The following is a 16,374-nucleotide window of genomic DNA, read 5'->3' on the forward strand; positions in this document are numbered from 1 at the left end:
TAAGAAAAGAAAAATTCTTCCTTTTTATCATATCAATTGCCTCCCTTGGATTTTATTTGTAAAATAACTCTGAGAAAAAAAGCTTTCTACTTAAAAGCAGTGCAATCAGGAAAATGGGTACAACCTGTGTGTATACCTTTATTCCTTTTTCTTTTTTATTTAATTCAGGATGTCACTACGCAGTTTTACTGATTTAAAAAAAAATTCGCTTCAAATTATCTCCCTTGAACAAACACTTCTTTTTACAATTAAATTTTGTTTACACGAAGAGGTAGTTTTAAGGGTATATACAAGAAAACATTATTGCAGCCTTAGATGTATTTACATTTGGACTAATTCCATTAAAAAAAAATTCAAACTATAAATGATAAATCAAAATAAAACAGATTTTGAGGCTGTGCACAAGCTAATAGGATTAAACACGAAAGTCGTACCCAAGAATCGTCAAATACTTTTGCTAACAGCTATACTTAAACATAAGAAAATATGATCTGCATCTCTTGTTATGAAGATGATGGCACTGGTCCACCGAAGTGCATGCCATTTATGCTTTACTGTGCGCTCTCCCTCTCAATGGTCTTTCTCTGGCTGACTCGATTCTGAGGAGATAAACGAAAACACATTCAGTACAAGCTGTACAAAATAACAACAAAACTAGTATTACTTAAAGTAGCTGCTGGTTTCTGAGTATTTGATTGAAGGCCCAATCCGACTTGTAAGAAGTTTGCCCGACTGTCGCAGATTTGGTCAGGTAATTGCATGGAGTAAAATCATGCCTCAATTTGGTAACATACAAACTGCAATATTCTAAGGCTGTGAGTGTGAGAATACATCGGCGCCACTTTTTAAAAACTTTCTTTTTGTGTGTGCGCATGTTTTAGTGCCAAAAATGAATAGGCCGAGTGCTCTCTCTGCAAAACTTGTGTGAAGCTTCAGAGCTCTATCAATGGTTTGAAAGAAAAAACATACTTTTCCATTTTTGACGTTCTTGTTCCCTTCCCTGTGAAATTTACTGTCCGTAGGTTACCGGATTTTGTTAATGTCCGTGAAAACCTCAACTATTCATTGCTGAGTGCCTGGTGATAGCTATCCCCCTCAACGACCTAGCACTGCTGAATCCTGATTCTTCCCATTGTTTGATTCTGTAATGAAATTGTGTAGTTGGTAGTTATGTGAGCTTCTTCTTGGGGGGGGGGGGGGGGGGGGGGGGGGTGGGGGGTGGGGGTTATTTAATTATCAGATCACAAAGTAAGACTTCATTGTAATGTGCAGATATTTGTTCAGGTGCCCACCATTTTCTATGTGAAAACATGTTGCTAACTGACATGAACCCAACCATAAAACGTGATGTAGGTGAGTAGCCCATCTAGAAAAAAGAACCTGTTCTAATTCGGAATTAGAACAGGTTCTTTTTTCTAGATGGGCTACTCACCTACATCACGTTTCATGGTTGGGTTCATGTTAGTTAGAAACATGTTTTCAAATTCTCATCAAGCAATCACGGCTGACACTAAACACAGAACAGGTGGGATAGACATAATTCAATCTACTCACCTTCCTTGCATTGTGAGACTGGCCATATGAATCTGCTGAAGTAGTTCCTGCACATATTTAATCAAATATTCATCTTAATAACGTGTTAATATCGCTTGTTCTAGCAAATCAAACTTGACAGTTTTCTGAAGGTTTGCACAATTTAAGAGCTTGCCTGTCCCCAATCATTACAATAAGAAACAACATCTAGTATGCAAGTATTTGCAGGGTATGAAGGTTTTAATATAATGTCGGTTCTTCTGGGGGCATGGAGAAACACCTTACACAACAAATTTCAAACAATTGAGGTCACACCATAGGTTTACTCACAAACAAACAACAGCAATACAATAAACAGTCTGCAAACGCCTACATGTTGTCTACACTAGGTATAAAGAAACAAAGAAGCACATGAAGACGGGCTTTGTCAAGTAGACCATTATAGCGAATGAGCAACAGCTGATGATCCAGACCACCAAATTGACATGATTTCCCCTTATTCAGTTTGTGATTGTAGTCATATTGACGATGCATGACTTCAATTTTTCTAAGTAAGTCTCTTGGTGCGTTTACGGATACATTCATTGTCACAATTACGACATGCTAATGTCTAACCTGGGTAAACTTCAATTCATGACTTTTTTTAACTGGCATAGACATTATGAGCATACCAGAATTATTTTCCTGTTAGACTGTCTTCTTCTTTTTCTTCTTCTGCGTTCGATATTCATGGCTGTCATATCGTCTGGTCAGTGGCTGCCATGAAGTCTGCATAAACCAATTAAATAAATAATTAAGGAAAAAAACCACCCTTACAAGTTACATCATAATAAATCAGAACCATCAAAACCACCCCCCACCCATCCAATAAAACCTGCATACAAAAACACTTCAAAATAAAAAAATGAAAACATTTAATTCCACTTCAAAAATATAAAAGTTGTTATGTTTTATTTTCATTATCTCTTTACACACACAAAAATTGCTGTGCAAATCTTTTTAAAAACATCAATGCCCGAGACACCAGTAACCTGTTTATGTTGTTGACCTTGTGGCTTTTCAGTTTAAGAGGCTGTTCAAAAAACCGTTTCCCTGGAATCTGCACTATGATAACCATGAATAATACCGTAGGGAAAATATTACATCACCAAGACCTAAGAAATCACACCAACCGACACTCCTCACCCTTATTTCACCCACTATGCCAACCCAAAGACTGGAAAATAATCATCAAATACAGAATGAACAAAAATGCTTGATTTCATTTCTTCAATGATAAGTTGAAAATCTTCATTCTTCATAATAATGTTATTGGCATAATGTGTAATTGCCACAATTTACGGAGTTTTATGAAAAAATGGTGCGATAAAAACCAAAGGGAAAACATTTGTTCACATGTATACTGATACCTTCTTTACCTTGTGGCTTGTGTGCCCCAGGTTTAGGAGCTGCTCAAACGTCCATTGCTCCTCAGTCTGCAAGAAATTAAGCGATGGCCTGAAGGAGAATGGAAAAAAATCCTTTGTCAGCACCCTGTGTTTGTGTGTGGGTGGGTGTTTTAGATAAATAGGCAGGGTGGGGGGGGGGTGGGGGTGTGGGTGTGTGCAATAGGTACCACGCCTAATGCAGTCTGCAAAACAAGTGCAACACTTCTACAGAGCTTTTATGATACAAAGCTTCAAATAAGAAACACATTACAATCAAATGAAAGCTGAGCCTGTCATTGCAAAATAAGAAGGAATATACAACAATCCAGTGGCATGTAAAATATTGTTCCTTCAGAAAGATGGCTCTGACAGCAGAAACAATTTAACTTGAAGTTTGAGTCAAAAATTATTTCTCTACATTAGCGAACGTAGGTTACTTGCAGTTATACCCCTCACACATGAAATATTCACAGATTGAATAACAGTTTGTTCCCAATGTTGCTTCCGTGTATCGGTTAGATCCATCTCGGTTAGATCCATCTGCAGAGTACGGATTGTCATCCGTTTAAAAAGGAAAAACAATCAGAACTTGTCATCAGTGATCAACCTACCTTGCAAGAGTGGGGTGAAACACTCACTTCCTGCCAACATGTCTGCAAAAAAGGAAACAATGCCAATGAAAGCTTAAAATGATTCTTGTGTTCAATATGTGTACACGTGCTTCATTTCTGGGGTGAAAGTGTAAAATATATCGATGGATTGATAGAACAATATAGCCTCAAGTTCACCGCACCAAAAAATACTTATCAATCAACATTGTCATCACTCGATCAGCTATTCCATCTCTTTCATGTGTGTGTGTGTGTGTGTGATGGTGTGAGCGTGTGTGTGTTTGTGTATGTGTGTGTGTGTGTTTGTGAACAAGCTTTGAAAAACGTATGTTTACCTTGCTCTAGATCTACTGATTTTCGTAGGCGGAGACTTCTCTGCCGTGAGGGCGGCTTCGTTTCCCTGGCAGAATTCAACATCTTGTACAGATCTGCTGGTGATTTTCTTTTCCTCCGCTTCGTGAGTCACTTGATCCACAGATTTAACGAACATTGAATGTTCTTTTAGTTCTTGTGACGGAAGTACAATCAAGGAATTAAGTGGGCATTCCTGAGTCCTCTGCTGACTTCATGTCCACAAAGTAAATCGCACAAACTTGCAGGGTTTGAAGGGTAGTTTATTACTTTGAAGAAGAACAGCTAGTCGTCGCTGCCCGTTCAGCATTCTTCGCGCGACAGTTTTGCAGAGGAAGGCAATGCAGTTTTTTTCCCCTGCTGAATGTTGCCAGGGTGCACAAACTGAGAAAGCATTCCCGATTTTCCACAATGTTCTACTTCTGCAGAGTCTTTTGCACAACATGATTTATAACTGCCAGTGTACGTCTAATTCATGATGCCTACCTGACAGCTGGGTCAAAAGTTACGTTCGAGAAAATATTCGAACTAAGTTCCAAACAACTCGAAGAGCAGACATGCAACATGTGGGATTTGGGCAAGCGGAAACGCCGTAGATCTAATGTCATTCAAGGGTATCGTAATGTGGGAATGGAGTCAAGGCCAGTTTTTGACTGGTTTTGAACTGAAGTTGGGCTCCGAATGGAAATAAACACTTCCTCCAGCTGCGCGACCCATCGATAACAACAGTTGGAACTGGTAGGATGATGAACAGGTCTTGTGAACTGGCTACACACTGTTACGGTTCAAGTATAAGTTCAAAGTAAACACTCAACTGAGGTGGCAGGTAATGGCGGACTTGACTTCCTTCATAACCAAATATCACTCTTCTGACAAAAAAACGCAAATGCTATGTTAAACCGGAAAATACGTAAACCGGAAAAGGAAGCGCATCAAAACCAAAATGGCAGCCCCCATGAAATTCGAAAGGTCACGGAAACAAGTCGTGAATACACTGATCACGATTTGCACGGTGGATTAGGCTACGGAAGAGCTTTGTCGAGAGATATTGTACAGATATATGCTATTTCGATTTAAAGTCTATTATAGTATTTGCCAGAATTTTTGCCGTTTTCTTTTCACCGTCCATGGATGATTTTTCCAAGTGGCCTGCACTGAATCAGCAGAATAAGTTCTGCTTACATTTTCTGATCTTACGGAGATTTGGGGTTACTGACACTTTTGTAACCAGTACATTATAACTATAATCAATGTTGGCCGGGTATAACTAATCGTCATCACTGAATTGTCATCACCCTTAGCGTACAACCCCTTCATGTCCCAAATAGATACTTATTCTGGGGACACAAATAGAAACTTACATACAATTGTCATCAGCTGAGCAGGCCGGAAAATTATCAGGGGAAGTAATACGCGCGATCAGTGAAGTACTTTGTCACAGTTGCCTCCCTTCGTCACATCAGAAAGACAGATTCTGAGGTGAATATTTGCAATCGTCGACACATCTGAGAAAACCCGGGGAAGTAAATCAAACTGGTGTAACCGAGTGCCAAATGTACTTTACCCTGATCACGGGGTCAAATAATACAGAGTGCCCCTTTCTCACCAAGCTCAAACACTCAAAACAACTGACACAAGTTAAATTACCAGGTTCTTTATTTCCATAAGATGATGAGGGGAATGTGTGGGAAAGCGGGGGTTTACCTTCAAATACAAAACTTCCAATGTATTACTCTCTAGAACTAGAACAACCCAAAACAACACTCTAAATCCTTTACTCTAAAGCTATGCTTTAGATTCCCACGCTAAAACTATGCTTTAAAACCCTCCCTCCAAACTACACTCCAAAACTCTACTCTAAATCCTCACTCTCAACTTCAATAAAAAAAATTAAAAAAACCACAATAGAACTCTAATCTAAAACAAACGAAATCTAAAAAACCAACATAAAAACAATTCTCCAAAGAAAAATCAATCTAACAAAACCTAACTGAACCCCTCTAACGAAACCTAACTGCACCCCTCTAACGGACTGGGTGGCCGAGTGGTAACGCACTTGCGCTCGGAAGCGAGAGGTTGCGAGTTCGACCCTGGGTCAGGGCGTTAGCAATTTTCTTCCCCCTTTCCTAACCTAGGTGGTGGGTTCAAGTGCTAGTCTTTCGGATGAGACGAAAAACCGAGGTCCCTTCGATTCGTGTACACTACATTGGGGTGTGCACGTTAAAGATCCCACGATTGACAAAAGGGTCTTTCCTGGCCAAATTGTATAGGCATAGATAAAAATGTCCACCAAAATATCCGTGTGACTCGGAATAATAGGCCGTGAAAAGCAGGATATGCGCCGAAATGGCTGCGATCTGCTGGCCGATGTGAATGCGTGATGTATTGTGTAAACAAAATTCCATCTCACACGGCATAAATAAATCCCTGCGCCTTGCATATGTGCGCGATATAAATTGCATAAATTTTTTTTTAAACAATCCCTGCGCTTAGAACTGTACCCACGGAATACGCGCGATATAAGCCTCATATTGATTGATTGATTGAAACCCCGTGGCACATTCCGCCATTCTGTAAATCACAGAATGCACGTCATAAGCATACATAAACAACTCAACAATTTCAACCACCACAAACTAAATCCTTTAACAACAACAAAACACATCATTCCTTCCAAATAACATGCCTACAATACAGTTCTCTCAAACACTCAAACGGTTTTCTAAAACATTCAATAAACAAAAGTTTTCCCGAACATTCAACTCACAAAACAATCTACTTGAACATTCAAATAAATCCTCCCAAAGCATGTCACAACCTGCACACTTTAATGCTGTTTTACCCATTATATAAAAATAGCATATGAATAACATACCCGTCTCAGAAAAATCACATCACGGTTCCTTTTCTGTTCGTAGCAAATCTGCCACGCGACCGCTCACTGGATACGTCTGTTCTGTTCGAAGCCCTAGCAGTTTTTCATAACTTTTTATTTTTTTCATTTACTATATTAGTATATATTATGATTGTATTGATTGTATTTATTGTTCAAAATGCCCCCAGGGGTTATGGACTAATAAAACTTGAACTTGAACCTAGCGAAAAGTGAATACCCCAACCCACAACATCCCGCGTGCCTACGTCACAAGGTTAAAACAAATTCAACTCAGAGGGTGTCGGGTACCGAAAAGCGATCATTTTACTTATGCAAATTTAAGAATCGGCTCTTCCGCCAGACCATTTCAATACAGACAAAACACAGTCTCGGAAACCTTACTGGATCCCCGATAGTACAGGTTTGAGTCCTCGATAGCACAGAGGTACCACGAGTTCACGAGTTCAATCGGATGCGCAAAAGTACATGTGTACCGTAACTGTCATTCAGTCACAGGCTTACACTGGCAAAGTTCAAAACATTAAGCATGCATACATGATGTACACAACTAGCCCCCAAAGATGCACCGCTCGTCCGTAAAATAATAGCGTGCACACTGATGCATAACTTAGTGACAGTAGTTTCTGTCTTCAGCATTAACTGACAGTAAATGTTAGTTTGATAACTGCTCTCTTGTTCTCGTTTTTCATGTTGAGTACATGTAAATCAGGAGACACTTTAATTAAAAGCATTTATTTGTCAAGTGTTTTACCCAAAGTGAGACAAAAAATGAATCAGCAGTTTGACATGTATAAGGCCTGTTTATAGCACACAAAACGGAGTTTTAACAAAAGGTTTCACTTTATGTTTAGCAGAAGACAAGAACGTGGGTGGTGCAAGCCGGTTCACATACAGGCGCATGCACGCACACACAAACGCACGCGTATGAAAGCAAGCACATACATACACATGTAAGTGTAAATCATGCACAGAACCAAGCATTTGCACACTTTGCACATGGTGTATACATGCAAACAAGCACACAATGGCGTCCGCGCACGCATAGTGATCAGAATGCAATCACACACACACACACACGTACACAGGCACACACACACACACACACAAACACACACCCCCCCACACACACACACACACACTGGCACACTTAAGATCTTTTCGCAATGCATCACTGATTTGAAAATAAGTTACATGTACATTCTTGCAATGCAAATGTGAATATCAAACCTGAAACCCCACAGAATACATGATTAATAAAATAGGCATCTACATCAAGCAGTTATACAGAAGAGGACAATGAACTGCTCAGCCAAGTCAGAACGCAATTAAAGATTGCATCACCTGCAGAGAGGACTGCCTGCCGAAGTATCACGTTGCTTTTCGTTCAAAATGATGAAGATAGCCCCTTGCTCTGGTTAACTTGCAATATTCATTCAGTGGAATACTGCCCTCTTTGTTTGCTCAGCAGCGTAACACTTGTCAACATGTTAAAAATCAAGACACTGTTTACAACGTGAGCGTGGCTCAAAACACCAGCTTTGTGTGCAAAAAATGAATTTCTGAAACTCAAGAGATCGAGAAACAGTTCGCCATTTAGGCAGCCATACGCCGCTTTCGGAGGAAGCATGCTGGGTATTTTCGTGTTTCTATAACCCACCGAACTCTGACATGGATTACAGGATCTTTTTCGTGCGCACTTGGTCTTGTGCTTGCGTGCACACACGGGGGGTGTTCGGACACCGAGGAGAGTCTGCACACAAAGTTGACTCTGAGAAATAAATCTCTCGCCGAACGTGGGGACAAACTCACGCTGACAGCGGCCAACTGGATACAAATCCAGCGCACTACCGACTGAGCTACATCCCCGCCCTGACTGAGCTACATCCCCGCCCTGACTGAGCTACATCCCCGGCCTGACTGAGCTACATCCCCGCCCTGACTGAGCTACATCCCCGCCCTGGAATCATGGTGAAAAACAACAAGCTTGACTTTTAAATTCGTTTCATTCCTTAAACTTAATTTTCATGTACGCTGCCATCGAATTCACGAGTTCGATTTTAATTGCCCTATTAGCAATCACAATCATTGATAAGTTATCCCAAATGTAAAGGTACCGTCCTTACACGGTCATGTAAACCACCAGAGACCTGTACAGCCTTTTACATGGGATAAGCCGACGCCTCAACTTGTATACATACCAACAATCAACGCTCTGGCTGCTTCTTCTGCGGAGTGGAGTTTTTTTCCCCGGAAATAATGTCGCACATTGACACAGGTGTCATTCACAAAATCAATTCAGCGAAACATCACAGACACTCCTCACAGAAATCAGGTGGGGTGATGATTTTTGGTATGAGTTCAAGTAGAAGGATGCTTCTATCCCGTAGAGTAAAAGCCTGGACGGATCCACGGTGATCGACAAGAGGCTTATCACAATTTAAAAAGAAAACCGACCCCTCCCCCCAAAAAAACACCAAAAAACCCAACAAATATAAGTTAAAAACCGCCTGATAATGCGAGGCATTTTTCCTTTATTTTTATACGGACTGATAAATCTTTGAGTCTTGAGTTCTTGTCTTTTCTAAAAGATATTCCATTGACAAGATGGTCTGCACGGGAAGGAATGTACCTGTTAATTCATTCTGTAACCATGGTGATATGAGAGAAGACAAAGAGAAGAAGACAGGGTTGATGTGAAGCCTAGGCCTTGGGTAGATACTTGTCCTCCGCTGCCTTCAGTTCGTCGTCACGCGTCAGACGGAACAGCTCCTTCACCGCAGCAATCTGTGCACACGAAACAAACACAAACATGTAGTTCTACCGAGTTCTCGCAGCACCGAGGGATTAAGTGCCCTCCCACCGAGGGATTAAGTGCCCTCCCACCGAGGGATTAAGTGCCCTTCCACCGAGGGATTAAATGCCCTCCCACCGAGGGATTAAGTGCCCTCCCACCGAGGGATTAAGTGCCCTCCCACCGAGGGATTAAGTGCCCTCCCACCGAGGGATTAAGTGCCCCCCCTCTCCGCCCTTTTTGGACACAGTTTAGGTGGTGTAGTGCTCACCGGCCCCCGTAGCGCAGTGGTTAGCGCATCGGGCTGCGGGCCGGGAGGTCGTGGGTTCGAATCCCATCAGGGTCATGTGGGTTTTTCGGGCTACGGTCGGCTCCTACCCAGAGTGGAAGTGCTATGGTTCCTATGGGAAGGCTGGGATCACACAGCCGAGTGTCATTCACTTAACAAATGCGACTTTGAGGGTGCTCAGGTTCTGATTACCTGACCAACACCGCAGATGCGGCAGTTCTCGGGCCTGGTTGACGCCAGGATATATTATGACAGTAAGTGTAGAGTGCTGCCCTGTCACGTAGTCTCAAACCAAAATTGGAAATCCACAGCATCATCATTATAATCATCCTCATCTCATTAATCATCCAAAATTATAAATTGTCCTTGCTCGTGTGGCCCTTCATGCCCGGAGCTCGCATGGTGACCTTGGTCTCAGTGTTCCTGTTCCTTCCTTCCCTGAATAGTAGTTCTGCTGTCAGTCTTCAACGTGTGACGTTCTGGGGGATCGACGGAGGGACGTAGTGGCGGTCTCCTCTCTGGAGGGGACGCTCACTCAGTCTGGCTCCGCGACTTAGCAGTCAATGTCGTTGGTAGGGGGCATAGTGGGTAGTGGGCTGCGTCCGTTGGCTCGGGACAGACCCACTACTGAACACCGTCGAAGTGACTCAGCAGAAGTGCAGTGTCATCTTCCGAGGGTAGCCTACCGCAGCGACCCGACATCCCTCCCTGGAGCGTCTGTAAAATCGACAAGTCTGGCAGCGGAACGAAATCCAGATGTGCGGATGGAGCAGTGAATGCAGGGACGGGGCGGCGTGAAAAGCACACCGGAACGAGGAACAGGTGTAAGGACAAAAAAAAAAAAAAAAAAAAAAGGTTATGTAGTGCTCGTGCATGGTAAGTTGTGGGCGAAAAACTATTGTTTTCAATAATTGGTGTTAAAGTCTGGTCTCTGATTGGTTCAACGCTATGAATCATTTGAGAGAGAAAAACCCACCCACCCCACAAACACTCATAACGGGCAACAGAGGTACCTCGACTAGCTTTTATAGCAAGCAGTTAATACACTTTTTCCCATAATGGTCTCGCAATGCTATATTTTGCCGGGTTTTAATTCATCCAAGATTATCAGCGGCTTGAAAAAAGTGTATGCCTGCATGGAAACTCTCATCAAAAGGTCGACTTTCATTAAAAACTGTTCTTCCTTCCCAACTCCAAGAATGCAGTTTATTAAGCTTTCGTACCTCCTTTTCTATGTTAGAGGTGAATCTGTTTAGTGAGAGTCTGCATGGCCTTGACGGAAGCCCTCATAGAATGGTTGGTCCCATCCCTACCTACCCCATCCCTACCTACACCATCCCTACCTACCCCATCCCCACCCCTATAACCTCCACTCTCCCATACAATACTATACTAATGCATAACTGATTGCACGCATCGGTGACGGACTGCTCTTAGTGGATCTGCTTGGTGAGTGCCTGTATAGCCTTGACGGAAGTCCTGATGAAATGGTTGGCCCCATCCCGCACACACTGCCACCCCCTTCTCCCCAAATGGTTGGCCCCATCCTGCCCACACCGCCACCCCCTGCTCCCCAAATGGTTGGCCCCATCCTGCCCACACCGCCACCCCCTTCTCCCCAAATGGTTGGCCCCATACTGCCCACACCGCCACCCCCTTCTCCCCAAATGGTTGGCCCCATCCTGCCCACACCGCCACCCCCTTCTCCCCAAATGGTTGGTCCCATCCTGCCCACACCGCCACCCCCTTCTCCCCAAATGGTTGGCCCCATCCTGCCCACACCGCCACCCCCTTCTCCCCAAATGGTTGGTCCCATCCTGCCCACACCGCCACCCCTTCTCCCCAAATGGTTGGCCCCATCCTGCCCACACCGCCACCCCCTTCTCCCCAAATGGTTGGCCCCATCCTGCCCACACCGCCACCCCTTCTCCCCAAATGGTTGGCCCCATCCTGCCCACATCGCCACCCCCTTCTCCCCAAATGGTTGGCCCCATCCTGCCCACACCGCCACCCCCTTCTCCCCAAATGGTTGGCCCCATCCTGCCCACACCGCCACCCCCTTCTCCCCAAATGGTTGGCCCCATCCCGTCCACACCGCCACCCCCTTCTCCCCAAATGGTTGGCCCCATCCTGCCCACACCGCCACCCCTTTCTCCCCAAATGGTTGGTCCCATCCCGCCCACACCGCCACCCCCTTCTCCCCAAATGGTTGGCCCCATCCCGCCCACACCGCCACCCCCTTCTCCCCAAATGGTTGGCCCCATCCCGCCCACACCGCCACCCCCTTCTCCCCAAATGGTTGGTCCCATCCCGCCCACACCGCCACCCCTTCTCCCCAAATGGTTGGCCCCATCCTGCCCACACCGCCACCCCCTTCTCCCCAAATGGTTGGCCCCATCCTGCCCACACCGCCACCCCCTTCTCCCCAAATGGTTGGTCCCATCCCGTCCACACCGCCACCCCCTTCTCCCCAAATGGTTGGCCCCATCCATAGCATAATAAACAAGTCGCGTAAGGCGAAATTACTACATTTAGTCAAGCTGTGGAACTCACAGAATGAAACTGAACGTAGTCCGCCGCTAGTGCAAAAGGCAGTGAAAGTGACGAGCCTGTTTGGCGCGGTAGCGGTTGCGCTGTGCTTCATAGCACGCTTTACTGTACCTCTCTTCGTTTTAACTTTCTGAGCGTGTTTTTAATCCAAACATATCATATCTATATGTTTTTGGAATCAGGAACCGACAAGGAATAAGATGAAATAGTTTTTAAAACGATTTCGGAAATTTAATTTTGATCATAATTTTTATATGTTTAATTTTCAGAGCTTGTTTTTAATCCAAATATAACATATGTATATGTTTTTGGAATCAGAAAATGACGCAGAATAAGATGAAATTGTTTTTGGATCGTTTAATAAAAAAATAATTTTAATTACAAGTTTCCGATTTTTAATGACCAAACTCACTCATTAGTTTTTAAGCCACCAAGCTGAAATGCAATACCAAACCCCGGCCTTTGTCGAAGATTGCTTTGCCAAAATTTCAATCAATTTAATGGAAAAATGAGGGTGTGACAGTGCCGCCTCAACTTTTACAAAAAGCCGGATATGACGTCATCAAAGGTATTTATCGAAAAAAAAGAAAAAAAACGTCCGGGGATATCATACCCAGGAACTCTCATGTCAAATTTCATAAAGATCGGCCCAGTAGTTTAGTCTGAATCGCTCTACACACACACACACACACACACAGACAGACACACATACACACACACACACACACACACAGACACACATACACACACACACAGACACACACACGCACATACACCACGACCCTCATCTCGATTCCCCCCTCGATGTTAAAACATTTAGTGAAAACTTGACTCAATGTAAAAAGATAAATTACACGTGCAATAAGAAATAAATACACGTGTATTAATCATTTATTACACGTGTATTTATGAGTTATTACAGGTGTAATGGTTATGAGCCAAACGGCTTTCCATAACCGCCACCCCCTTCTCCCCCAACTCTAAACACTTTAAAGGCTGCCATATTCGTAGCGTTAATTAATTAATATTGTTTACATGTGCCAATAACGTTATAAAACTGTACCTAAGGGGATATAATAACGATTGGCTGTAGCTTTCGAACACAGAAAAAATTATTTCAGTATTGCAAAGTGGTGTTGATAGTGTCGAATGTAAACAGAACAGTCTCAAAGTGAAAGTGGATGTTTTCCGGAAATTGCGAAGTTAACAAGAATACAGAAAAGCGCGCTTTCCTGCCTAGCACAATTATACGCTACCGCGTTAATCTGGCGTGTCAATATCACTACGTTTTGCACGTGGAAGGTGAGCGATTTCCTTCACGCGGGGATTGACGAAGCTGTACTGTCTGTGTTGACGGTCTAAAAATAGCCCAAGTCCTGGAGAACTGTTGCTAAACATAGCAATAAAGAATTAATTATTTCTCGTAATTGGTAAGGACTTCAAACCTAAAACTTTGCAGGAAGTTTAATTTATACATCCCCGCAACGATGGGAAAAACCCTGGAAGTAATTAAACTAATTAAATAGGACTGTATGTCAGCCTTTAACAACACACGTTTACTCACCTCTTTTTCCACGTTGGAGATGGACTGCTCGTGGTGAATCTGCTTGGTGAGTGCCTGCATGGCTTTGACGGAAGCCCTCATGGAATGGTTGGCCCAGATGATCAGAGCCGTTCCCCAGTCCCGGAATGTCTCAGTCGGCGTGGTATGGTAGGTTGTTGGTACCAACACCACTGGGCCCTTGCACAAAAAAACAAGTGCACATATATCTGAGAAACAAAGGGAAGTAAGCGCACTAAGTTCACGTGCACTAGTGTCAGTGAGAACAGGCTATACGCGGAACCACTTTTTTGGCATCTGAGAGAACAACGAGCATTGAAATTAAAAAGTTAACTGAATTTAAAAAAAATGTTTTTAGCCTTTTATCGAATGCAATTTTTCCCCGAAAGAGGAAGAAATAAATTATTTTTTGTGTGTGGTTTTGTCGTTGACACACGACCATTCTGGGGAAAGGGGGAGGAGGGGGGTGGTAAAGGGAGAGACATATCCTTGACACATTCTTCCAAGTGTGGCGAACTAAATCTTGACGGTTACACCTACACAACGTATGCTACTGCTGACACTGCACTCCTTTAAAGGCACACTCTTTCACGCGATCTCATGATCTAGTCAGGGTTTTTACATGGGATAAGACCTCCCCTCCCCTCCCACACACCAACACATCAACAAAAATATTGGTTACTGCGAAGATTTGAATTCTTTTATATGAATGAATTTCTTAAAAAAAAAACTTTAAAAAACCCTACTAATCACTAGTTGAAGGACTGTGCCTTTAAGTGTGTTTGCCCAAGGTGAGCAGTGCAGACCTTGTTCAATCTCAGTTTCCTTTCCTTCATGTGTTTGCTCCGTCTTCACGTTTTTCCTTTTTGTGGGAATGGCTTCAACGAACTGGTTTTGTTTTTTTAAATAATGTTAAAGATGGTGTCCTGCCCGTGGTCACGACCATGTGTACTGCTGCAGATCTGTATCCTTGGCATTCGATGTCATTAATCCAACAAAATAAGAGCACAAATTTGTGCCCCACAAACTGCAAATGTGTCTCACCATTTTTGGGGCTTATTTTTGTGGGGCACATTTTGTTTTTGTGGGCCACAAAGTGTATTTGTGGAGGGTAAAATAAGGGGCACAAATTAAGCTTCATAAAAAATAAGGACAAATATTTGTGGGGCATAAACAAAGATCTGTCCTGACTTTTTCATGGGATAAGAACATCCTCCCACCAGGACATACACCAACAATCTACAAGTAAGTGAAAGTTAGCTTGCCTTGGAGAATGAGGAACATGATATAAGATATATAAGATATATCTTGTATAGTTGCTATTTACATCGGAAGTGTGTCGTTAAAATGAAATTCTAAAATGTATATCATTATCAAACTTTAGATTTCCTTGACTGGTAAATGTTGAAGGATGAATGATGATACGTTGTAGACGGATGTATGTTTTTTTTATTAAAAGCCCCACAATAATGTGCATGGCAAATTTAAAAAAAAAAGAAAAAAAAAGGAACATAATATAAGGATGAATGTTCCTTGTTCGTTTCAATGCTTGTGATTCTCTCAGGTGCCAGGAGACTGGTTCCGCACGACTCTCACTTACTCTTGTTCCACATGTCGTATGTATTTAGAGCGCTTACGTCCCTTCCTTTCTCAGATTCAAAAGTCTGCAGCACGGCTGCTTTAAGTACAGAGTGAAGGATTTTGTTGTTGTGGAGAATTTTAGTTTGCAACCGTCGCCTATGTCAATATGCGACATACATTTTTCACAAACTACTCAATCTGCACAGACCGCAGCCAGGCCGTTGATTGCTTGTATGTGTCCAAGTGGATTGATGCTCATACCGGATGTTAAGGATTGGAGGGATGTGCAACATGGTTTACACGGGAAGGAGGGAATCAAATTTTTTATATTTTATCTATCTATTTTATCATTCAACAACATTTCAAGTAATGACGCATACTGATCACTTGAGTGGCCATTTAGCATGCATGAACAAAACGTCAGTCCTGTTATAAGTCGAAACGAGGTTGCATGATCATAAGGAAGGCTTCTTTAACTGTGCAAACAATGTTTGCGGTAGTTTTCTTTTTCCTCATACGATAAGCTAATTCTTGTAAACTTCCGGGATTTATTTCTTCAAGGAGTGGCCTCATCTTGGACACCCGGCCAGTACTGAAACTGGCCTTGGCACGGAACGATCCAAGGGGGGCAATCTCAGTCATCTCAAAGAGGGAAATCCAAACGCAATCCGCTTTGTTCGATTTTATGGGCTTGGACGATAGAGAAAAATAAGAAAAGCAAAAGCTGGAGTCCAGTCTGGACGAAAATGCTATCAAGAACGCAGAATTGATTTTTTCTGCGTTT

General features: G+C 42.9%; 1 protein-coding gene and 1 long non-coding RNA gene across 4 annotated transcripts in view; both read right to left on the minus strand.

Moving 5' to 3' along the window:
* Positions 1-321: 321 nt before the first annotated feature.
* Positions 322-4,547, minus strand: LOC138975073 (uncharacterized). 2 transcript variants are annotated; one of them, XR_011458485.1, is made up of 6 exons: positions 3,907-4,547; positions 3,572-3,613; positions 2,952-3,030; positions 2,205-2,301; positions 1,555-1,601; positions 322-599 (listed from the first exon to the last, which is right to left on the minus strand). It is a non-coding gene; the product is annotated as an uncharacterized lncRNA (long non-coding RNA). The 2 variants fall into 2 exon arrangements; XR_011458486.1 differs by lacking the exon at positions 322-599 and adding an exon at positions 606-1,142.
* Positions 4,548-5,560: 1,013 nt separating this feature from the next.
* Positions 5,561-16,374, minus strand: part of LOC138975078 (phosphoenolpyruvate phosphomutase-like) — a 46,831-nt gene continuing 36,017 nt past the window's right edge. The window contains exons 9-11 of one of the 2 annotated variants that reach the window (XR_011458497.1): positions 14,013-14,189; positions 7,018-9,602; positions 5,561-6,890 (exon numbers count right to left, since the gene is read on the minus strand). Coding sequence is in view for 1 of the 2 variants with exons in the window: in XM_070347729.1 (XP_070203830.1) it covers positions 9,519-9,602; positions 14,013-14,189 (261 nt within the window). In the remaining variant the exon portion in view is untranslated. Of the gene's footprint in view, positions 9,603-14,012; positions 14,190-16,374 lie in introns of both variants that reach the window. The other variant, XM_070347729.1, reaches the window with a different exon arrangement.

This window comes from Littorina saxatilis, linkage group LG9, assembly GCF_037325665.1.
Source record: "Littorina saxatilis isolate snail1 linkage group LG9, US_GU_Lsax_2.0, whole genome shotgun sequence".
In the NCBI taxonomy this organism is placed as follows: Eukaryota; Metazoa; Mollusca; class Gastropoda; order Littorinimorpha; family Littorinidae; genus Littorina; species Littorina saxatilis.